At 37.8% G+C, this 24,787-nt stretch overlaps 3 protein-coding genes across 6 annotated transcripts in view; 1 reads left to right on the top strand and 2 right to left on the bottom strand.

Annotated features, from left to right (window-relative positions):
* Positions 1-24,787, top strand: part of CASK (calcium/calmodulin dependent serine protein kinase) — a 189,507-nt gene that overhangs the window by 81,775 nt on the left and 82,945 nt on the right. For all 4 annotated transcript variants that reach the window (XM_059839998.1, XM_059839997.1, XM_059840000.1 and 1 more), the window contains exons 4-6: positions 2,957-3,034; positions 4,338-4,410; positions 22,335-22,437. In XM_059839998.1, the coding sequence (XP_059695981.1) occupies positions 2,957-3,034; positions 4,338-4,410; positions 22,335-22,437 (254 nt within the window). The remainder of the gene's footprint in view (positions 1-2,956; positions 3,035-4,337; positions 4,411-22,334; positions 22,438-24,787) is intronic.
* Positions 8,182-12,795, bottom strand: GPR82 (G protein-coupled receptor 82). The gene is made up of 2 exons (XM_059839995.1): positions 12,012-12,795; positions 8,182-10,848 (listed from the first exon to the last, which is right to left on the bottom strand). Exon 2 carries the CDS (start codon positions 10,817-10,819, stop codon positions 9,806-9,808), a length of 1,014 nt encoding a protein of 337 aa, XP_059695978.1. The 5' UTR covers positions 10,820-10,848; positions 12,012-12,795; the 3' UTR covers positions 8,182-9,805.
* On the bottom strand, positions 15,885-20,926 carry GPR34 (G protein-coupled receptor 34). Its single transcript, XM_059839994.1, has 2 exons — positions 20,629-20,926; positions 15,885-18,891 (listed from the first exon to the last, which is right to left on the bottom strand). The coding sequence occupies exon 2, from the start codon at positions 18,867-18,869 to the stop codon at positions 17,727-17,729; it is 1,143 nt and encodes a 380-aa protein (XP_059695977.1). The 5' UTR covers positions 18,870-18,891; positions 20,629-20,926; the 3' UTR covers positions 15,885-17,726.

Below are 24,787 nucleotides of genomic sequence, written 5' to 3'. Positions count from 1 at the left end.
GTTATTTGCTGGCAGCTGTATAGAATCATGGAGTCATTTAGGTTGGAAAAGACCTCATAAGATGATCGAGCCCAGCCATTAACCCATCAGTGCCAAGTCCACCACTAAACCACGTCCCTGAACTCCCCATCTACACATCTTTTAAAGAACCCTGGGGATGGTGACTACACCATTAACCTGGGCATCCTGTTCTCATGCTTGACAGCCCTCTCAGTAAAAAAATTTTTACTGCTATCCAATGTAAACCTCCCCTAGCACAAATTGAGGCCATTTTTATCTTATCTTCATTAAGTAATAATTCAGTTTCCTAAATGAAGCAGTGCTTCTAAAGCTTTGTCACTCTTCATCTATAAATTAAATTGTAAGCCACATCCTATTAGGTCTGCAAATTCAAAGCTATCATACCCCAGTATGAAAACATAGATTCCTTATGCAGTGTGCTGTCTGTTCTTCAGTCACTGCTGCTGTCAGAGCAGATTTATGTATATATATATTTTTTTAACTTACTGTGTATATCTATTTATTTATTTTAAATATGTCGCTCCCAGGCAGTTCATGTCCCTTCCATGAGCTCCCTCTGCTGGTGTCAGGGAATTCTCTCAGGTTATGATGGTGTTCTGATTTTTCCCAAATTTTTTTGCATCATCCACTTATGTCTTCAGCATGAATATATTTGTATGTTTACTTCAGTGGATTTTAGCTTACCTTTTTTCTTTTTTTGTGGTTTTCACATGCATATGCTGATAATTGGAAACTCTTGAGACTTCCTGAACTTTCATTCCATCAATATTCAAAAACTTTATTGCTTTTTTATTCTACAGGGCTTTCAGTTTCTGCAAAGTCATCTTGTGGTTGAGCTATTGCTGAGTTTTTTGTCTGTTGGTTTACTGAATTTTCTGGGATTTCTTATAACTGAGGTTGCCTCTGGCTTTTTTTCAGCCTCAGCTAGACAAAAGTCTCATGATTCTCAGGTAAAATTCAGTGTTACGTATTGAATATATTGTATCACATGGAGTGATAAAAGCCCTCTTTACATGTGAATCACAATCTTTTAAAACAAAAGATTTGTCTTGAAAAAATGGTCAATTGAAGTGAGAGATTAAAATACACCTAACTCATATTTGTGCCTGGGAGGCCAACAGAGTTCATCTTAATGGAGTAAAACTTACAAATATATTTTCCAAGAAGAAATTCAAACTGGCATTTACTGGTACAAAATTTCAATTAAAAATGCTGAAATCTGTAAGTGGGATGTAGAAATAGATGTTAAAGACCATGCTGATTATAAACACCTTGTGTAATAGAAAAATTAATGTAAAAACCCCTCCATGTCCCAGAAACTATTGATGCTGCTAAAAAGCTTGAGTGCCTCTGGGTCTTTAATTTCCCTGACTTGTTATAAAGTACAGATAATTAGTCTACTAAAGGGTTCTGCTGCTTCATGAGAATGACATCTCCTTATTTTTGGTAGCTGATCATACATTTTGTATATTCTACATTTGAGAGTGTTGAGAGGTTGACCTGAGGGATTTTTTCCAATGAGCCAGTGAGTTCCAGGTCCCTGCCCCATGGCTTTTGTATGGACTCTGTGATGTCCTCTGGGTGATATTTAGCCCTGTATGCAGAACTGGTGTCAGGAGTTGTGCAAGACAGAAAAACTGCTGGGAGTAAAACCTCCAGCGAGGAATATTGATGCAGTGAAGAACAGACAAGGTTAGGCAGTATGGGGCTCTTTGCACTCTTCAATGTGCTTTTCTTTTGGTCACCAGTCCCTCTTACAGTTGTCAGTGCTCTCTACACATGCTGCTGCATTTTGCATGAGGGAGACCTTAGGGATTTATTTGGGAATTAAAGCTTCTGCACATGGCTTGTGGCTCCCTAAGCAGAAGTTTGGCATTGCAAGTATGTAACAAAGCAGAAGTCATGCTGATATTCTGAATAGCTTACTGAAACAGCCCTGGGAATGTTGGCTGTCCAGATGTCCTGGAAATTCTGCCTTTTGGGTTTTTTCCCCCTTGATTCTTTGTGGAGAGTAAAAGGAAAAGGTGTGAAGGCTGAAGATGTCATGTTACATTTGATATTTTTGCTAGTGCCTTATTAAACATGAGTTATGTGATTTTTATTGTTCCTCTTAACTCTTGTTACTCTCTTCTTGCCCCGTCGGGCTGTGAACATTTCTAGATACCAATCTTAGGTCCCTTTTAGGAGAGGGAAAAGAAGGGCAGCACCAGGCTGCTTTCATTTTAGAGAAAGGACTGGCTAATTTCAGACTAGGGTCTGTGAATATATCTGCATCCAAAGTGTAGTGCTCCTCATTGTGGGAAGTTTGGTGATCAGAAAGATGAGGGAGAAGAGGAAAAAGGGATAAAGTTACAGAGCTGTGATACAGTATGTGGGCTGTCAGTGTTCTCAGGTGTCTGTGAGCTGTAAAATCTCATCTTGGCTGCTTAATTATCCAGAGGAGAATGCCAACTGGCAAGACTGTACTGTATTTCTAGAGTGTTTTTTGAATTCTTCATTTAAAATTCAAATTGAGTAACATTTTCTTATTACTACAGTAGTTAGTATAGAGTTGCACTTGTAATGCATATAAGAACACACAACCTAATATCAGGAGCTCATTGTTAAATTGCAGTGTCCTCTTTGCAGGGCATTGACTTTTCTTGCACACTTTGTTCAATGAGCAGTTTAAGCAATTAAGTAAATGCTTGGTATTGGTAATGCTTTTAGAGAACTGTTGCATGACTTAAGGGACATAAAATGGTTAACCTGTGGCAAGCCATTTTCTATTAGATCAGCCATTAAATGCTGTTTTAATGAGGAATGCACTGTACTTATATCTAGAGTACTTTATATAAGATTTATGTAAGGGAAATAAATAGATTTTTTTTAAGCATTTTTATGTAATTGATTATAGTTACCAGTTTTAAGCCTTTTTGCGTCTTTTTACCTGCAGTATGGATGGAGCAGACCTGTGTTTTGAAATTGTGAAGAGAGCAGATGCTGGATTTGTCTACAGTGAGGCTGTAGCCAGGTATTTATTATAATTTTAATTAATCCCTCAGGATAAATAGAAAAGCATGGAATATAGTGTTGTACAATCTGTTAGCTAAAAGTTGAAAGTTGTACTATAAATAATCCTGTTTCCACAATCTAGATGTTTATTGCAATAATTAGCACAATCAAAGTAGAATTTTGGAGCATTTTGCCATTTTCTAGTTACAGATTTGGATAAGATTACTGAGTAAAACTATTTCACATCTGATGCCTAATTGGCTGTGTTTGCCTTTATGGATCTCTCATATGATAACATTAAGTGACTTGCCTGACAGGGTGAGAATTTTACTGGTCTTTCTAGATGGAGTTGGTTTGGTTTTTTCTTTCTAATGTATCAGTGTATTTAAGGTCACCTCACCTTCTCACTTAAGAGATTAACTAAGATGAAAGAGTCTATAAAATTGCAAAAGGCTAATGAAATCCACTGTCCTAATGGCCTGATAGTTGAGCTCAAAGCCCACAGCATTCTTTGTTTGCTTTTCTCAGCACTGTAGATTTGTCAGCATCCTAGGAACCAGGTTGGAGGAGACATCAATGTCTGTGTTGGAACCTCCTGCTCAGGGCAGGCTCAGCACAGCATTTGTGTTGTGCTGCTCAAGGCTTTGTCCAGTGGGGTCTAGAATCCCTCCAAGCAGGGAGATTCTACAGCCTCCCTGAGCAGCTTGATCCAGTGTATTGTGATGTTCCTATGGACAAAAACATTGCCTGTAACCAGCTGGAGCCCCCAGAGGACAAGGATTGGCTCCCTGAGCCACAGTGATGCTCTGAAGCAGCACAGGGTGCTGCTGCACCTGTTGGCCCTGCTGTGGGCAGTGATCTCTTTGGGCATCCTTTGGATACAGGGGAGAACGAGGTTGCTCTCCAGTCTGCACCAAGCAAGCCAAGACCTTGGTGCAGTCCTTTTCCAGATAAATCACTTTTTTTCTTTCTTTTTTCCTTTGTGTTTTGTTATTTAGAAAAAAAAAAGAAAAAAAAAAAAGAGTCTCTGACTTCCTTGTCATATCAGGCAGAATTATTGAACATTTAGACCCTTTACAGAAACCTGGAAAACACAGATTTTTAATTTCTAATTTCCCTCATCTTCAATCAGAATAATTCTTAAGCTTTTGATTGTATTATTCGCTACTATAAACATAAACTCCATTCTACAAAAATCTCTATATTTGAGGTTGAATTGGTTGATTAGTTTTATACAGTTAGACTTGTAATACTTAGATTGTTAAATGTGTATAGTAATTTTTCCTGCAGGTTTGTCATGCATAATGTGTTTGTTTTTTCAGTCATTACATGAGACAGATACTGGAAGCTCTACGTTACTGTCATGATAATAATATAATTCACAGAGATGTGAAGGTAAGGGGGCTTAATTGCTTTTGTTTTCTTCATCACAATAATGCAAAGTACTGAATTTTAATTTCTGTAATTTAGAGAGAGGAGGAGCTGTAGAAAAGGAATCTCTTATTTGCTGAGTGTGTCTTTACTCTTATTGTGTCATGTAAGATTGAAGCTCACCCTAATTCCATCAATACAGAACATTTAGGAGGTCTGCATTCACAAATTATATGTGCATTTGATTACAACATGCTTTGAAAGTCAGTTTAATTTCTGGTTTTTGAATATTCATACGGAATCTGCTTGCATTTTCTTCTTGTTAGAAAAATGTGTATATAAATTAATTGCATAAATTAAACTGGAATTGGTAGTTTATTGGCATCAATTTGACAGCATAATGACAGCCCTCATTCAAACTAAGATTTCATAGAGATGCACAGGCTTGAATGCTACAATATTAGTAATATTAGCTGCTTCTTGGAGACAGTCCAATAAACATTTATTATTATGAAAACTTCTTTAATAGAAATAAGTTTGGGAGGATAAATGCAGTGTTTAAGATCAGTGTGTGTGCATATTGGTTTTAATCTGGTAAACTTTGTGCTGTTTCTATGGCTATTTATGGAAGTAGTTTATCCTAAAGGGAGTTTTAACCCAAGTGGGCTTGACTCTCTTCAATTTGAATATGCATATTCTTTGTTAATGTCATTGCCTAAAGTAGTTATTCCACTTCTCCAAGAGTTTGGTTTCATCCAGAGTGAGTCAAGCATTGTAGGAATTAAGGAAAATACTAGCAAGCTCTGATGGTGCAGTTTGAGAAGTGATTTTAGTGAACAGAGAAGATTGGAGGGAGGGTAAACTGTGCTTCAGACTCCTGCAGGTGACCTGTGAGGGGAGAGAGTACAAACCACTGAACTGGTGATTTTTATGAGGAGTCATTTGGTCTTCTGTACCCAGACGTTGCAGACTATTCACAACCTCTTACTCCTTTCCTTTTAAAATCAAGAAGGTCATTATGTAACAGGCTTTCTTTTTAAGTTTGTTGTTTTAATAGTCATTTCTTAAAACAGTGTCCAAAAATTAATTAACAGCTCTTAATTGCTGGTAGAATGTCTCATCCTGTTCTGTGTTGAGGGTTCTAGGTACTTCTAATTGTTTGGTTGTGGTACCTCATGAATTTCAGAATTAACGTCATCTTTATGTTGCTGTGTCTTCATGAAAACTCCACTTGTTTTTCTTGGACCATATTCTTGAAAGAAAACCAAGTGTTTGCTTCAAGAGCCTTTGAGGGAGGCTGTTTCACTGAGGGTGAAGTGGGGATTTATTTCAGTGCTTATCCTGTCTCTTAGAATCTCAGAGTCACAGGGGTTTTTTAAAAATACTATCCTTAGAAATGAACCTGTTCAAATTACAAGGGTTAGGAAAAAATGTCTAAGGTATCAGTGTAGAGCAGTGTAAACCAACAGTGTTTTGTTTTGGCAAAAGCAGTGCAGAGCTGTGGGATTTGGGAGCTGAACACATTAAACTGCAGTATCCAGGCTCTAGATGTCACTGTAGGTGTTGTTTTGAAAGGCAGTAGGCTAAATGACCACTTCAGAAATTACCTGAATGGGTGGAAGTGAAAGTGCTTGAATTAAATCTCTAAGGTTGATATAGGCAGGCTACATTTTTCCCCCTTTTAGACTTTGTCTGAATGTTATTTTGAAATGTAAAATGCTTGGTCATTTTTTGCTGCTCAGGAAAATCGGCACCTTATAGTCCATGAAAGGTTCAGGTGTCTTTCAGCTGTTTTGTGCTCCCCTAGCCCCTGGCTGATGAGGAAGTTAGACAGTTTAGAGTAGACAAAATTAAAGTTTGCTGTTATATCTGGTGCCAGAAACTTCACCTGACATTTCCAAGTGACTCCAGCCTGGGGCAAACTCCCTGTGCCCCACATTCACATCTGATGTCAGATTCAAAATGTGAAAGCTTTCACAGGATGGCCTGCAGTTGTCCTAATTGCTCTGAGAGACCAGATGTTTCTTGAGCCTGTGTACATCATTTGACCCCCTTCAGTGTTGCTTAAAGGCTTTATAATCAGTGACAATTACAAATTTGCTTCACCCTCAGTTACCATGATCCTGCAGTGCTTGGAAGCTGGATCATACGGTAAGGAAAACAGAAGATGCAGGAAGGTACAAAACTCAAGACAGCTGTGCATCAGAAATGTGAATGTCAAGAACTTTTTCCCTTACCACAACATTTGTTCCTGTTCTGCTAACCTACTGATAGAGGACTCAGCAATTCCTTTTCTTCTGTCATAACCTTGCTGTGTCAGGAATACCCAGAAGGTGGCTGTTGAAAGTAGCAGCATTGAAAGGAAGTATTTTCCATTACCAAATGTTATTACAGAGCAGCTTGTGTGCAGAGAAATCTTTATGTAAGAGAACAACAAAAGGGAAATAGGAGGATGTGGCTCTGAAATGAGATTCTTGTGTTTTCCTGTAAAACTCCTGCTGCAATTTGAGTACCATTTGTCACTGCTTTAGTTTTGCAATAACTTTACCAGAATGGTTTTTATCAGTAAAACATCAAGAGGTTTTGCAGTCTTTTGTGAGCCTTTATTGTTATGTAGAATTTTCCATAGTTGCAAAAATCTTGTTATAAAAATACCTCTTCATATAACTGAGGGATATAAGAGTGAGGGTATATAAGGTGTGAAAGTAATTTAATCACATCAAGAGCTTTAATTGCTGGGGTTTTATCCTTAACTGCATTCCAAGTACTCCAACTTTGTTCCATGATTTCCATGTAGTTTGAGTACCTGTGTATGTTATTGATTAGCAAATTGGTGTGCAGCTGGGGTCAGGGTGAGTCTGTCAGCAAAATGCAGACATCCAAAATTTTCACTATAGCTTTATCTTGATAGGTATGAATGCTTGTTTCCTATATGTGATCATCTAAATAGATAAACCTGCTAAAGCAAAAATACACATATTCTGCCTTCTCTGTCATTACGATTCAGTTCAATACTTCTGTGACTGGGAGTCAAAACCAGGGAGTTTTTCCAGGGAATAGGACCAAGTGTTATGCTCTGCCCTGCGTGTCATATACACATCTGAGTTGGTCCAGGGGACCTGAGACTTGACCTGTGGATAGATTTGCATGGTGATTTTTGCACTATACAGAACTTAACCCGTGATATGAATTCTGAGAGTGCACTCAGTTACCACTTCTTTCATTGCCTGAACTGCTTCTGGCTCAGCATTTCAGATTTTGCTAGTAGAGTTCAACACTCCTACACTTCTGCTTTTAGGCATATCTAAAAATGAGTAAAAGTAGTATATATTTGTTTGTGTGTGTTTATGTAACTGTATATTTGACTATTTAAAAAATAACCAGGATAGGATCTGTTCTTTATCTTTTTCCATCTTTGAATACCCAAAACAAGAAATCTGTTGCATGTTACTTTCTTTCCAGTCTTTTCACTTTGAAACTTCTTTCATGCTTTCTATTACATGCCGTAATAATTGGTGTTTTGTCTGTATTTTTTAGAGCTTACTAGATCCTTGAGATCCAGTAGCAGCTTCTTGGTGAGGATTTTGTTACATATTAAGTTTTTAAAAAGTGATTAAGGCTGTAAAACCACTATCAGAGGTGCAGTTGAAGTGTCCTATCTGGCCACGTTTTTTTCTGAGGTACACTTCCTCATTCAATGTTCAAGTTAAGAGACTCCAAACCCAAAACTTTCAGTATTATTTCTCAGTGTTTCTTCAGGCAATGCTCTTTTCCCCCTGTTTATTTTCACTCCTGTGCCCCTGCTTCCTATCTCAAGGTCCCCATGCTTGTTTTGTCCAGCCCTTTTCCTGTTGACCTGTTAGTATGTTCAGAAGCAGTTTTGCTGAGAAAAGTGTATGTATTCTGCTTGGCCTACCTGGAGTTGAACATTTACAAACTTTATGGTCAATAAGTTTATATGTTTCAGTCATTTGTTCACACAGTCAGAAAACTCATGTCTTCTGATCGATGAGCTGGCTTCCCATGCAGCACATTTGAATGGCTTAACCAAAAATTTGACAGACTCTTGTGGTCTCTAAACTGCTTTGCAAACCAGCTGCTGTGCCTGTTTGCCTTATGATTTTGTGTTCACTGCAATAGAAATGAGTTGTTTTATTGTTTTTATTAAACAATTCACATGTCACCTGCTACCTTCTGATTTTGGCACAAGCAATGCAAGAAGTTTTCCACATGAGCTCTGTTTTGCTGTAATGTTTTTCTAACTCTCCTCATCCCTCATGCCTTTAAGCTTTGGGGGATTTTCCTCCATGAACTCTTCTGTCAAATGCTAGACCAATGCAGGACTCAGTTTGTAGTTTCTCAAATTGCCTGTACTGCACAAAAGCTTTTCCACTATTTGAAGCAAGAAAAACTTTGATGCAGTTAGGAACTTTAAAGGACATCATCTTGGGCAGATTATATGGGGGAAAAAGTCAGGCATATGTAATTTTTTGGTGCTATGTAGAAGTGTTGGAGTGGGATCTTGCTAAGAGTCTATTACAAAGTTATATTTGATTAGTAGTTCCCAAAGTTTCATTCATTTTCTTGCCTTTTTGATGATAAGCACTGGGGAACAAGTGGTTGTGACTAGAAAAATGTAGGAGAAATGTCTTCAGCCTATGCTGCCCTCAAAAACTGTGTTAAGAGAAACAAGCCCAGGCAGGCATTTTGCTGAGATAACTGCAGCTACATTCTCAGCATTTTGCTGAGATAACCGCAGCTACATTCCCTATAAAGTGTGCTTCAGGAAGGACAGAAGTGGTGGGGTTTGAGTTTGTGTCTGTGCAAATCAGAAGAGCACTTTGGTAGTGAACAGCTCTGCTCACCCAGACTTGGAGCTGATGATCTAAAACCAGTCCTGTCAGCAGCACTTTGCCATCTGGAAAGCTTTGACTGATCAGTTCTGCCTTGCTGTGGTTACTTGGCTGTTGGATGTGTAGCACAGTTGTGGTTCACCCATCCCAAGGAAAGTGTCTGTGCTTTGTTCAACCTTCTTGTAAAGGAAACCTGTGTCCAAAACTCTTGCTGATAACAAGAGAGAGCTGGGTCCTCAACTTCAGCCTAGTTTTTGCCTTCTTCCTTGACATTTTAGGTAAAAGGAACTGTCCATAGGTCAAATGTAAAACATCTTTTGTATTACATGGATGAGTGGGTATTACACTGTTCACTCTACAAACTCCTTGGATTCATCTGGAAATACACATTGGATTTATTAGGGCCAATATTGATGCAACAAGCAAGATGATTTGGAAAGAAATACAATATGTTACCATTTTATTTAAATATTTGTCATTTTATATCAAAGCCTGCCTAAAGGTAGTTAAAATTAGTTTATTATTATTTGTAGTCTATGAGAAAATCTTTCCGTATTCCTTCCCATTTAAGTGAAAATATCATCATTACGTTTTTGATGTTCTGGTGTGGATTTTGTAAACAGGCCATAAAGACTTTTCTTAAATGTTTTATCTAACAGAAGGGTTATAACTGGATCTAAACTGCTTTTAGTAGCAGCTAGACAAGTAAGAACATTTTTAATTTCTACTAGATAATTTAACCTTGGACAGTCGTATTCTGTAAGCAATACATAGAAAATTGGCCTAAAAATATGGTATGGAAGAAAACAGACAGTTAATATCATCTGGATGATAAGAATGTTTCTTTTCACTGTTCTGTAAATAAGATGTTTTTCTCCAATACAGGTGTTTTTTTGTATTCTGCTCAGATGTCTGGTAAGAGAATAGTACGACCACAAAACGGTCATAAAAGCCAGAAAGAAGCACACAGTGGCAAGATAAGCTGCAATCATTGCAGGACGTTCACCAGCTTCTACCTTGATGTTGTAGCACGTGGGAAACTCTCCTGAAACCCTCTCCTGGACGTTGTAGGTGATGGCTGTGACTGTAATGCAGAGCACAATCAGCCAGATAACAAGGCACAAATATTTAGCGAACTTTGGCCGTCGGAACTCGTGCAGCAGGCGCCCGTGGAGGGTTCCTGGCAGAGCTGGGGAGTCTTGTGGGCCACAGTTCTTCTTCAGGGTGGCATACTGGCTGAGGGCAGTGGAGCACAGGATGGTGATGGTCACGTACATGCTGACGTGAATCACCAGCGTCCCCAGGTGATGGGCGACCCTGCACGCCGCCGACTCGTAGGGCCAGCGGTGCCCCTCCGCGAAGTAGGCGGCCAGGAAGGGCATGGTGCTGCAAACCAGCAGATTTGCAGTCACCAGGTTGGCCAGGTAAATGTACTGAGTCCTTCGGATGGGCGCTTTCCGTGAAAATATCCAGGCACTCAGAAGGTTCCCAAAAATTCCAGCGGGAAACAGGCAGGAGTAGAGGATGGGGAGAGCTACGGTGGTAGCTGGAGATGGCTGAAGACATGATGAGTTGTTCATTTATGGCAGGATTTCTTGAGGGGTCACAGCTGAAACACAATTTAAAAATTAATATTTCTGTAGTGTGTATCTAACATCTCTTCTTTGCTCTTATCTCAGCTGTTTCTGTCTCCCTGACTTTTCAGTGTTCCTTTGATGCTGTTCCCTTAAGTTTGCATGAGGTTACAGTTTGGGCATTCTCTTCCACTGAAATTTCATGAAGAAAAATTAAAACCCAAAGCTTTTATGTGCATAGAATCTAATAAAATAAATTAGGAAGCTGACGGTTCAAGCTAGGGTCTGGCAATAACTTCTTTAATCTTGGTTTATTTCTCAGTCTTCTGGAACGTCTGTAACCTAATTTGGAAACCACTTACAGACCGTTTAAAATTAAATGAGCAAATTAAGTGCAAAGAATTACTTTAATTCCAGAAATGCAGAAGAGTATCTGTACCTCCATTTAACTATAAATTAGTCTGTATTACTGCAAGAATCTCACTATATATATTTATTCTGTGCTCATGTCTGGATGTGGTGTTACTTTATCACAGCTCTAATGTGAGATGTACATTTAGCAACTCAGTCTATATTTTTTTTAATATATACAGTAATTGTCAAAAATTGCAGTATATTAATTTTTTCCAAGTTCATTTTTCAGTCTTTTCTCAATTTCGAAACTGAAAATAAGAAATGAAAGCTCTGTGCCATGATTGTGTGTAAAAAGTGACAGTTCAGCTTACAACCCTCTAGTGGAGAGTTTTTACTGTTCTATGTATAGATATCCATACATATTTTAGTGGAGTGTATCCTAGTTAGCTTTTTTTTCATATCAAATCATATTTTAAAAAAAAACAGATTTCAAACTTAAAGACTAACAGTAATTTTTTTAAACAGCTGTAAACAAATGAACTCAGATGCTAAAGAGGGTTCGGTGTAGCAATTATAAAAAGCCCAGACACCAAGTATAAAAACTGTGCTGTAGGCAGTGTTTGACAGACTTGCAAATTAAACTGACTTTTATAGCTCTTGCATTTTAATGTACACTAAGTTCCATACGTATTGTTGAACCAAAATGTAAAAAATGCTTTTATTATAATGAGTTGAATTCACAAAGTAATTGTTGAATTTACTCATTTTAGAAGTCTAATGAAAATTTTTGTGTAACTGACCAATTTCATCAGGTAAAACAAAGAAGTAGTAATTTTAAGCTTACCTATAGAAGTTGCAGGCACCTTCTTTTGCTGAGAGGAAATATTTCTGTCTGATATCTGTTTAATCTCCACTGCTGCAGTGAAAATGATGGCACTGGAACCTGGAGAGTGCAGTTAAAAATTTCTCTCTGACATAACTAGGTTTTCAACGTGTACACTTTCCTTTTGCAATGTCAGGAGGCAGGTAGGCATTTAAAGTTCAGAAAATATGATGTCTGTACAAAAAAGGCTTTGAAATTAAGTCAGGATCAGCTCCATTAGAAAAAAAAAAGATGGCAATAGCAGGGAAGAGCAGCTGTGACAGTCCTTTAGGTACAGCACAGAAAAAACACCTTGCAATCCTTTATGTAGTGCTTTCCTCTTTTGGGGGGTGGAGGGGTTCTCTTTAGGACTGCCCACTTTCCTTCACCCTGCTATTTTATGCATGAACACTTGTCTTTTCAGTCATATCAAACAGGTTTCCAGCTCCCCAAGCTGTCACCAAGCTGTCTGTTCCCAAAGGCCACGTGCAGTAGTGCTGTGTCCATGTCTGTCCTCTCATGAGTGACCACATGGACACATCTCTTTGTCTGGTCAGGTGATGGATTGTGGGCAAGCAGTTCACACCTGATGTCTCCGAGGCTTCTGGCAGGGAAAATGGACTCAATGGACTGTCCAAGAAATGCAGTGTTTCACACACATCATCCAGAGGTGTGCACAGGACAGTTTCCTTCCTCCACAGCATAGGTCTGATCACAGGGCAAACTCTGGTCACCTCTGCAGAAGTTGGGACTTTTGGGCTTTCTGCTTTCCGATACATCTGTGGTTGTGAGATAAGGCTTTTCAGCACCTATAAATAGGTTCCTTTCTGAGAACAGAAGTTTGGTACGGTTCTTGTTTTGCTAGTTTGGCTTTATTTTTAGGCATAAATTCACCTCATGATCTGTTAGCATTGTTCAGTCTCATTATTGCTAATTTTTTGTCTAAAATAATAGACGTATAAGCTGGCTTCCTATTCTGAATTTATAGCTGAACTCATTTACAATTACACTTATTTGCTATGGAGTATTAGTAGTTAGGTTGTGAAGCTGTAATCAATTTGCATGTACTTCAGTTCTTGTTCTGGTTGGATTTAATTATAGCCTGTTTTCCACTTCTGAATGTATATTATATTAAAAAATCATTCTAACAGAGAGAGTCTTCTATTTATTACATGTTTAATAGTTTCTTAAGTAGTGTTAGATGTCCTTGTTGCTGTGGCATTCCACTGAGGTTTAGATACAACTTCGGAAAAGTTGCTAAGAGTGGTGTGAACAATTCCAGTTAGCAGGTTTTTTTTTAAATTGCTAGTAATATTTGGTTGGTTATTGCCTGTTGACTGTAGTATTTATAATTTAATCATAATAACTCATGCTGTAAGAAGAGGTAACTGCTACATTTTTTTCTGAATTATTGTAGTGAACTAGAGTCTATCAGACTTTATTTTGGAATGGATTACTAAGAGCAGTAGTGAAGTAATGAAGTATTGTAAGTTTTTTAAAAATGCCACCTGTCCCAGGAATACAGTTGCAGTAGGTTCTAAGCTGTAGCAAGCACCTCCCTTATTCTTTTAGAGGACTGTTTCCATTCACCTAACTTCCAAATGGTGTGGTTTATCTAAATGTATTTGAAGATACTCAAATGGAACACATGCATTTTTATGCCATTCACTCTTAAGCTCTTCATAATTATTTTTATGTGTATCATTCACCTCAATGATTTACATTTTCTCCATTCTTGAACCATGGTCACTCATAATTTATACATGTTCTAGATTTTATATTGCCAGTAGGCAACATGTGTTGCATTTAATCATTATATGCAGACAACTTGTTTTCTGGCCCTAAAAACACAAAACCCAGGAAATTCCCAGTGGTGGAATTCCTCAACCTCAGCAAGGCTTTGACACTCTCTCACAGCCTTGTGTGCTGTCAGAGCATCAGACTAAAGCTTCCATGTGTGAAGCTCCCAGTTATGGGAATAATGTGATTCTCACTTGTTTTTAGTGGTGTAGGTTGCACTCCTCTTTTATAATTGCTATTTGTCTGTCCACAGAAACACCAGTTTGCAAGTTAAAACCATAATTGCATTTAATTTCAGTGCGAGAATGAAAGTTGATGTTGTGGTTTAGTGCTGGTTGGCAGGTGAGCCCTCCCAGCTGCCCACTCACTCCCCCTCAGCAGGATGGGGAAAAGAATCAAAAGGGTAAAAGTGAGAAAACTCATTTATGATTTTTGCCTCTTCCCCCTCTTGTTGCTGTGGCTGCTGTGCTGCAGAGCAGACCTCCCCTTCTGGTGCTCCCTCCTGCTTTGCCTGACACACTGATCAAATCTGCCAGTATCTACCAACGTAGGTGGTTGTGCTTTATCCCAGAAAGCTCCTAAATCCCACACATTCACTTACTTCCTCTCCAGTGGGCTGGGAGGCAGAACCAGTAGGGTAAAAGTGGAGATCATGGTTTGTGAGAAAGAGCTTAATAAGCTTAAAGAAAAAGAAAACAAAAAAACTCAAGTAATAGAAAGCAACCCCATCTGACCAGTGCCCAGTGAGTTCTAAAAATAGCAACAGAGCCAGGCTTCCTTCTTGGCTTCTATTGCTGAGCACGGCATCATGTGCTCTGGGATATCCCTGGGGCCAGCTTCCCTGCTGTGTCCCCTCCCATGTCCCTGTGCACCCCCAGCCTGTCTCTGCTGGGTGTTCTGAGAGGCAGTGAAGTCCTGCTTGTTGTGCAAGGGCTGCTTAGCAATGGCTGAAGCATCCCTGGGTGTCAACACTGTTGTGTTCCCAAGCCCAAACCACAGCCCATATTGTGAAGAAGTCTATCCCAGCCAAAACCAGCACAGCACTGGTACACGTTGATACACCAGCTGAAATTCATGTGTTTATAGATTTGAGGAAAATGAGGTTATGCAATTATATAGAGATGTGTGTTGAGTTAGCCTTTAAATACAGAAAGCAAAATAAATAGAATTACCTTCATGGTAAAGTTCACCTGAAGACTCAGGTAATGGGAAGAGGAGAAGTAAGCCACACTGTTTGAGTGACTGATTCTGTGGTCATTGGACACGTCACAGTGTGACATTCAGCAGGTTTCCCAAGATGTTTCAGGACTGTCTGTCCTTCAGTAATATTTTCTTGTAAAGCCTGGTGTTTTACCCTTTACACTTGGGAAAACTGATTGCAGAAAAAAAAATGTAAGAATTAAATATTTTTTTTAAGAGTAAATATACCTGGTTTTGTTTCTTGGTCAGTAACTGCTTCTTACATGACAGTGCTGTCTAGTTTCAGATCCCATTCTGAACCAGTTGATACATCTGGCCTTTAACATCTTGAAGCACTGATTTATAGAGTTGTAGAAATGCAAAAGTATTTTCTGATTGCTTTCTGTAGTTGTCTCTTTGCTCTGACTGTTGCTCCCTTAATGCTGCACTTTGCCACGATGGTGTGGTCATTCTTGTTCCCCTCTTCTGTGCCATTCCTGCTCTTAGAGATTTTCTTATGAACCTGTCCCTCTCAGATTTTCATTTCTGAGCTGGAGAGTCAATTAATTTAATGGAGTTTGGATTTTTCACTGTCAAAACCCTGTACCTACTGCTTGATCTTCTGAAGAGATCTGAGTTTATTTTCACAATACTGCTGTGTCCATGAATTACAAACCTTGTAAATGAAAATTCTGGTCTAACACTTCATTCAAAAGAATTTTAGAAATCACATTGTGTTAAAGCTGCTGTTGTACATGTCTGTCTTCTCCTGAGTTCCCCAGCCCACGCCCTCACCCCAACCTGCTGTTCAGTATAATCAACCAACTGCTCACACAATAAGCATAGAAAAGAAAGAATGATGAGATAACATATAAATGTTGTGAAATTATGGTTTATAAACTCCACTAGATGTACCAGAATTGATGTCATTATGTAGAACTACAGTATTGCATAATAAAATTGCACTGGACAAATACAAAACCAAGAGAAGCTTTAATATAATAGGATGGCAAAATGATAGGGAAAAGATCCTGAAATGCAATTTCTGTGAGAATCAGTCAGAAATTATTGTACAAACACCTCTGTTGTATACTGAAATGTTTTAAGAAAAAGTCAGTTACCATCATATCTTTACGAAATTACACATTTGTGAGAATCTTTCTTTTGAAGATAAGGAAACTCCATAATTTTTTATTAAATAAAAAAATGGAAAACAAAAGACTGGCTGGTCATTGTAATTTGTTTAGCGTGTTTATATCCAGTTCCATCAAATCTTAATTATGTAAAATCACACCCAAATAAAACCAAGTTTATATCTAGCTGAAGTGAAGCCATATGTTTACTTTGTTCAGAGTATGATGAGTATCTTCTGTAAAATCAGAATATTGTATGGAATTAATAAAAACCCACACATTTTGATACAGATTTAGGATTAAAAGTTGCATGATTCATTAAAGAAGTTACTGGTGGTCATATTAAAACCAACTTCTTTACACCTACTTATTTGAGCAGTATTGTTTGTGTGTGTAAAGACAATAAATCCTTTTTCAGAGTTTGATGTCTGGCCTCTATATCTTTCACCTTTCTGGTCTGTTATGCCAGACATTTAATTTGTTCATGGTTGTGCTGCTTTAGTCATCATGGTGCCAGACATTCCCCACCTTCAGCTCTCTGGTTTTTGAGAAATGTTGCAGTTTGAAATTTGTTTGTGCCTAATACATAAAGCTGTTTAGTATCTGAGAATGTAGCTGTGGCTATGAAACATTGTCATTACATTGCTGTTCACATGGCATCAGCAATTATCAAGATTATTGTAATCACATGGAAAGAAAAGTCTCCTGCCAGGGAGGAAACATGCAGCTGGAATGTGTGGCTTTGGAAATCCAGGAGCAGACCAGTGCCTGAACCTGGCTGATCTTTTTGCTCCACTCTGTGAGTTAATGTTCCTTGCTGAACTACTTTGTGCAGTTGTCAAATTTGTCACATTGAAGGAAATCTTAGGAAATACCCACATCATCTCTCCTTCATTTATTTAGAATTTTCTGAAAGTGTTGCTTGCTTTTCCTCAGGTGTTTGACCTTGACACTCATTAAAATGTTGGAAATACAAGGGTCTTAGTAGGATTGAATATTTTAATTTTGCTGCTTAATAAAACTAAGAGTGTCTTCTGTACCTAAAACTGAATTGATAGCTGTTGTATTCTTCACCTCATTTTTTAAGACTCCTATTACTAAATTCTCAAATATTTTCTTTAAAAATACATTTGTAAATGTACTAAAAATACTAATCTCTCGGAAACCTATTAAAACAGGGAAAACCATAAAATACATAAAATCTGTAATGGTATCTAGATCTTTCAAATAGGACAGAATTCACTTTTTGCAAAATTCATCTATTATTTACATACACAAGCTACTAATATTAATGTATATATACAAGTTTACTTTTACAGGTTCAAACTCCTTTGTGGAAATGTCCCTAAAGAGTTAGTGTTCTAGTTTAGTCCAACACAAAATGTCTGAGAACTTCCTAGTTTGTTTTCTTGGATAAACAAGAGCGAAAAAATTCTTCTGAAAAGTAACTTCTCATTTTCACAAGCAGAAGTACGACTTCTCATTTTTCTTAACAGGAGGAAAGAGACAGAATTAGTAGCTCCAGAGTAGAGGATTTTGTGATCTGAAATTGATGACCTGGAGTGACAGAGATTCATTTAAACATTCAAATCACAGACTTCTTCCTTGAGTAGCTGGAGTGAGGAGTGGTAGTAGATAATCGATCTTGAGCGTATTGCCCAAGTTTTATGTCTGAAGTGCTCTCCAGGTTTAGGCTTTTCTCTCCATGAAGTTTTCTGCAAATCAGTTGGAACACAGTCTTACGAACACTTCTGGACATTAGGAAATACATAACTGGGTCTAGGCAGCTGTTAAATGATGAAAATATGAGCATCACCTCATTGCAGGTGTGAATGATCTCCATCCAATAACAGGATGGGGTTTGTAACTGTGATGTGATGTAGACAACTCGGAACATGTGATAAGGCACAAAACAGATGGTGAAAATTATGAGAACAATGAAGGAATTTCTTGCTGTCTTGGTGTATTTTCCTGCGTTGGGAAAATTTGCCCTTCTCCTCGAAATTTTTAGAAGGTTCTTGGCAATTTTAACGTACGAAAGTATCAAAAGGAAAAAAACTATCCAAAAAATCAGTACAGTGATATAATTTAAAATTGCTTCTGTCTTTGCATTCTTTTTGCTTCGGTAATGAAAGCACTTGGTGGAGTTGCTGTCCTCAGCCTTAAAGAAAGATGGTGCAACTACCACTATAAATCCTGCCAGTGCAATGGCCCACACCATGCAACAGATCTGCACGCTCCGGGTAGTGGTTAGCATCTTTGGGCGCTTCACAGACTTCGTTATCTTTATATAACGATCCAGACTAATTAGTCCCAGCAGTACTATGCTAATGTACATGTTCATGTAAAACAGAGTTCCCACAACCTTGCAAAAAACCCGCCCGAACAGCCAGCGGTTGGTGGCATGATAGAGGATCCGGAAGGGAAGACAGAAGATGAGCAAGAGGTCTGCAACTGCTACGTTTAGCAAGTAAACTTGGATAGAATTCCTCTTCTGATGAATGCCCAGGAAAGCAAACAGGGCTACAATATTTCCAACCAATCCAACAACAAAAATAATGGAGTAAAAAACTATCAAAGCAAGTGAGAGTGAGTTGTTGTCATCCAAGGAACAGCTGGCATCATTGTGACTTTCTGAGGCATTTATGGTCAGGTTGGTTTGGTTACTCCAGAATTCTTCCTCGTGTGGACCAATAGTTGGTAAATCAGCTGAAGTTGCAGCCATCATTTGAAAAGGGGTTTTAGCTGTTCTGCAAAAAGACAAAGAGAGATTTCAAGAATTAGATCTCCATTCCAGTGTTTCCTTTATACCCTACAGTCTAATGTGGTATAAACTTAAAAGGCAGTAGCTAAAAGGAATAAATGCACCAAGTATTGGTGTAGCTGAATAGAGGTAGTTTCAGTCAGATATCGTAAGTCTAGGTAATCTGCAGGCAAGAGAGAACAGGTAGTGTAGAGTACTCACAGGTAAATATTTCTGTAATTACAGCGTTATTAATGTTCTGTGTTGTTTTAAAAGTCAACTATTACATTTTCCTGCAAACTTAAGAATTTTCTTTATAAGAATAAATAAGGTTTTTAAGTTCACTTCTTAGGACCAGGATATCTAGCGCAGAAAAAAATTTAACTAAGGTGCAGGGACATATAAGCATTGCTAAGTATTCTCAGTGTTGACACAAAGTACATAGAAGTATATTAAAGGAAGTCTAAACTCATTTTAATTTTAAATAATTCACATCTCTCACATGTGACTCACTGGTTCTCACTTAAAAAAGCATTAATCAGTTAATAATATTTATTTGGCTGTGTACTGTGTTATAAGTAACCCTGTGAGACAGTATTATTGCAGTAGCTTGTCTTTAATAATCTGTACCTTCACATAAATGTAAGTGGTTTTTTCCTTTTCTTGGCTATTCACAAATCAGTATTACACAAATAAACTACTATTAGCTGGAAATCACAATAATGCAGTAATAGGTTGTTTTCAAAACTTTCTTGTTTTCATGGTTTTCTTTGCTTTCATTGAATAGTTTTTAATTTCACTAAGCTTCTTGCTGACCAGGAAGGTACAATGTGAAAGATAAAAATCAGCCTTGACCAACAAAGGCACACCAGAAGTGTGTGGTTTGGAGAGCAGTCACATGAAGGCGTTTAGAGAGGTGTTTACCACTGATAAGTGATGATAAAACTTTAGCCTTCAACTTGTTGTCATAGCAACAAGAAATGCCATAAAAAAAAGTTTATTTAGAATATTTTTGTTTTACAGAGGAAAGAGGTTTTTTCCCATAATCTCACAAAATTTTCAGAAGTGGTTTTAGCACTCTGCACTTGGTTTTCTGGCAACTGTTACGGGGAAGAAAAAACAAAAAACCACTGCTGTATATGTAACCTTAAAATAACTTTTATGCTAGGACTGTGTGTAGGCCATGCAATCTGCATGCTAGGTCTTAAAACATGCAAATTTACATTGAATTCTGTGATGCAGCCGCAGCAGTGAAAACGGTAACACTTTAGGCAAAATTGTTCAGAAGACCTAATGTATTTACAGAATCTGAATTCTTGAGAGCAGAGTCTAAAATATTTTAACATCCTGTGTTGTCTGACCCTACAATTGCATTAAACTGGTAGGGTACATGAGCAGTTTCCAAACCAGCTGTTCTCATACTTGCCACTTGATATTGTCAGGGCAAGTAATTTCAAGAGATTGATTTCAAACTGCAATGTTTTCAATATATCTTGAAACCCATCTACTGCAATGACTTCATGTTTAAGTTGCTTTTCCATGAAAATGTTTGCTATGGGGACTTGTACAAGGAAGTTTAGATCAATGAGAGAGAAACTTGGGTTACTCTGCAAATGGATTGGGAACAAAACTTTTCACTCTCATAAGCTGTGTCACCTCTAAGCAAGCAGACGTGCTTAAACCTAGATATTAAGAGAATTACAATTAAGAGAACTATAGCTTAAGTATAAAAGAAGTCACTTACCATTTATGTGTAAGAAGTTCTGCTGGTTCTCAAAAGCACTGGTGAAGACAGGGAGGAGAAACGTGCGGGTCCTTTTATTAGAAAGCTGCAGCAGCAGCTTCTCTCTGAAAGTGGCGAGCTCCAGCTGACTCGTGCAATTGGCAACAGGGGGAAGTTTTAACTGGTGTTGCAACTGCTTTGCTTTGTTTTTTTAAAGGCATTTTTAACTGGCTATACCAAATTTATTTGGGCTCGGCTGAGAGAATTTCTGTAGTAAATTCTTCTCAGTTTTGCTCTGAACTGGAGATTGGAAGTTTTTTTCTCAGAGGTTTTGTTTCTCATGAGAAGTGCCAGTGGTTTTTTGGGTGATGATAATGTTGGTACAGTCTGTCATCTCGTTTACACTTCGTGGAAATACCATCACTTTTCTCCAGTAGAGGATAAAGATAAGTCAGCACCACAGTGTAAGGGTACATTTTGTAAAGGTTTGTATAGTTCTCCCATCTACCTTTCTCCTTGCCTGGGATTAGAATTCTTTCTCACTACAAATGACAGTGAGGAGAGGATGTGAAAGTGCCCAAAGTGTGCATCTGAACCATTTCACTAAGGCAGAAGTGAAATACAATATGCAGCAGTAATACCACCTGCTAATACTCTTCCAAGTGGGGCATAGGAATTGAAAATTACATTTATAAATTGGGAATTTAAGAGTGAGTTCTAGAAGACCTAATATGACAAGGCCTAAATTAAGCTAAGATCTCAAGAACATTGCTTTGAAGTCTTTGTTCTCATATAGTTTAAACTTTTACAGAAGGATATGCGTGGTTAGAGATGATAACTTCACAGGTAGTCAGAAGGAACTTCTGGTAGGTCCTGTGCACTTTTTTGAGTTCTTAGTTTTGCAATTTAAGCAGTAATGTATGCTCAGGAAGTAGTATACAAATTTGAATTTCTTCGTTTTAAATAATATGGTATTGAAAAAGGGGCTTTGAGTAAATGCAGGAAGTTCTAAATTAAATGCAGTTTTTTGGGTATGTGTATTTAATACCAAATTGTGTTCTGATAGATTTTGTCTGTATATTGCTTCCTCCTGCAGCAGTCAGTACCCATCTGAATTGTTGTATAATCTTATTTCATTTTTATACATTACACCTCACTTATTTATGGAAAATCAAAGGTATAGATGCCTATGGCTGAAATCCAGTTTAGACACCTAAACAATATCCCTCACTGGAATATTCCAGGGGTGTTCCTTTTCTTTCCTGCTCTTGAGAAGTGCAGAGTGAATTCTGTGATTAAGGCTCAAAACAGAATTTTATGTTCTCTGTGAGAAGGATAAGACCTCACAAAACATATCACAAGCAAGATATTTCAGCTGGGGAATTGAAACAGTCTAAGGGTTAATAGGGTGAAAGACAAAAATGAAAAGTAATACCAGGTAAGAAATTATAGACATGAGTTTTTATTACCATTTTATCATGATTTCACTTTGTGTTCCTTGCTAGTTCTGATAAGTTCAGAAATGATTTTGCTATGTCTGGGGCAGTAAAAGGGAAGCCAATGTAGAAAGAGGAGTCCATGCCAGAAAAGAAGATAACTGAAATTAAGAAATTATTTTAAAAAACCAAAATCCAACCTCTGCTCACAGATGGATGAAAGTAGGTTCTAAAATACAGATTGTTTTTCTCAAACAATGTAATAATTTGTCTGGATTTTTGTCTTTTCAGCCACACTGTGTACTGCTTGCCTCAAAGGAGAATTCAGCCCCAGTAAAGCTTGGTGGCTTTGGGGTAGCAATTCAGTTAGGAGAGTCTGGGCTAGTTGCTGGAGGTAAGAAACTTTCCTTCTAAGTTATTTAGTATTGTGCATGTTGTACTGCAGAGTTCTGTTCTTCTGACACAGCCTGGCCTGCAAAACAAGAGCTCAAAAATAATATTTCACTACAGACTTAGTTAACATGGTAAATGCACACAGCCAGGCTAAATTGGTAGTGGAACATAACCTGCATTCACACATTGAGCATTAAATCCCTGTCAATGTTACTCAACAGGAGCTCATGCTGGTTTGATCAAAATAAAACTGAAAAAAAACAATGAATTTTCCACTTTAATACAAGCTTTGGCTTAATTCTGCCATGCTTGGTAAAGCAAAGAAACCAAAAATGCAGTTATTAAAGCATTTGAGTAAGGACTTACTGCAGCATCATCAACAGTGCTGCCCTGTTTGATGGGCAATTCCTGTCAGAATGCTGTGCTGTTTAATAGCAAAATCTTACTGGTTTTCACATGTGATTCTTTTCTGTGTTTTACAGTTTCATTGTAATTATTGCATAAGACATCAATATCTTGATATGTATGTATATTTTTGACTGTGTTTTGTTTTCTGTGGATTTTATTTCCTCTAGCTGCCTTCCATATTGTTCCAGACAATAGGGTTGTGCTTTAATCAGCCTGCACAGATGAAGACCCAATCAATTTTCTGATGCTTTCATTGCCAGAGTAGGAGACCACAACAAAACATTTTGTTAGTTTTAATATTTTTTTCTTCAGAATTAGTAACTTTCTTCAGTACCATGCATCTTCAAAATCTCAGATTTCCGAATTAAATCACTGAACGTTCTGTGTCAATATGAGTTTTGTACATTTTTTAAAATAAAAAGCAAATCAAATATAAACATATCAACAGCTTCCATTCCCTTCCAGATATTGCTGATACCCTGGAAATATCCAAGTATCTTATTAACTAGAGACATCTTTTCCAAGAATATACCCATTCAGTTAAGCTGAAATAAAAAGGTCATTGTTTTCTTGTGTTATTCACATTGTCTGTACCTCAGTCACTGCCTTTTTTAGTGGTAGTTTCTACACTTTTGTTTCTAATTATCTCATTTTTCTTCTTTATGTTCTCCTGAGCAACTTTACCCACTCCTTCTGTTTCAGCCATTCTTCTGGAGGTAGTCAGATCAGTGTACTTTCAGACTACCAGTTGTCTAGCAAGAAAAATTCAAGTTCAACTTTAAAAAAAAAAAAAAAAAAAAAAAAACTGCATTTTTCCTGAAGTTTACCATGGCCTTCCTTTTGTGTTACTGTTCCCAGTGCTGTGATCCCACTCACTGCTCCTGTATTCAACCTCCAGCAGTGATCAGTGCTGGGGGCTGTTTGCAGCTCTCACAGAAGATCTTAAACCTCATCACTGTGATATTTATCAGTACTTTTTGCTTCTTCCACCTCAACTTCTGCCATGTTGGTCTGCCTTCACACAATTATTTTTTTCCCTTTTTCTCAACTGGCATCTCCTATTTGCAGCCTTTTCGTTGGTACTTGTTGCTTTCAGCTTCAAATTCCATTCATTTTCAGGGATACCCAGAGTAATTCCACTCAATTTCTATACTGTGGAAAGTCTCCTTAAGACTCCTCTCTTTCTTCTCCTCTTCCATTCCAGTCTTTTAAGCACAAACTACCTCTGTTATGTGGCACTTCTTTTCCCTGCCAGAACCCTACCTGAAGACAAATTACTAGACAGTTCCCTACACAGAACTGGCAAGGTTTTTTTTATTCAGTTTTACAATATAACACAAGTGTTATATGAAAGCTGTCGATACTGGCTGTTTGAACTGGTCTATAAATTCCTTATAAATCAGTGTTTATCTACACATTTGTTTAAGGGTGTTATTCATACAGATAAGTTTTGTCATAATAGTAACAATAATTTACAGGCACTTCTTATTTCTCAATTGTTTCACAAAATAAGTAGAAATTCTCCAAATGGAGAAGTCTGAGCAGCATCATAACCAACCTGTTCACTTTCACATTGCTTTTCTAATTTTTAGTGGAAAACATTGATTCCTCTTGACGTAGTCAATTATTTCCCTTTTAGCATGGCATTATTTCCCTTTTAGCATGGCAGTGCCTGCATTTGGTGGTTAGTACATAAAAAAAGAAATTCTCTATTAAATAAAATCTATCATGGCATTAAGATAATTTTACCCACCTGAAATTCCCTGTGCTTTGTTTGTGCTGTTTTTCCTGCTTCTGTACACCTTGACACACCTGTGCCTGGCAATCCCAGATTCTGTGTAGCCCCAGGAGAACAAACTAAAGGGAATTTTCTCCCTCAGTGTGTTTGAAGCCAGCCTTCAAGCTTACAGCTTTTGCTTTGTTTGGGACTGTAACATTTTTTG

Source organism: Haemorhous mexicanus, chromosome 2 (genome assembly GCF_027477595.1).
Source record: "Haemorhous mexicanus isolate bHaeMex1 chromosome 2, bHaeMex1.pri, whole genome shotgun sequence".
Lineage (NCBI taxonomy): Eukaryota > Metazoa > Chordata > Aves > Passeriformes > Fringillidae > Haemorhous > Haemorhous mexicanus.
This window is presented reverse-complemented; position numbering and strand designations above follow the sequence as displayed.

What these genes read in the sequence shown, in the direction of transcription:
- GPR82 (XM_059839995.1), bottom strand. Translation starts at nt 10,819, where the DNA reads ATGAACAACTCATCATGTCTTCAGCCATCTCCAGCTACCACCGTAGCT.
- GPR34 (XM_059839994.1), bottom strand. Translation starts at nt 18,869, where the DNA reads ATGATGGCTGCAACTTCAGCTGATTTACCAACTATTGGTCCACACGAG.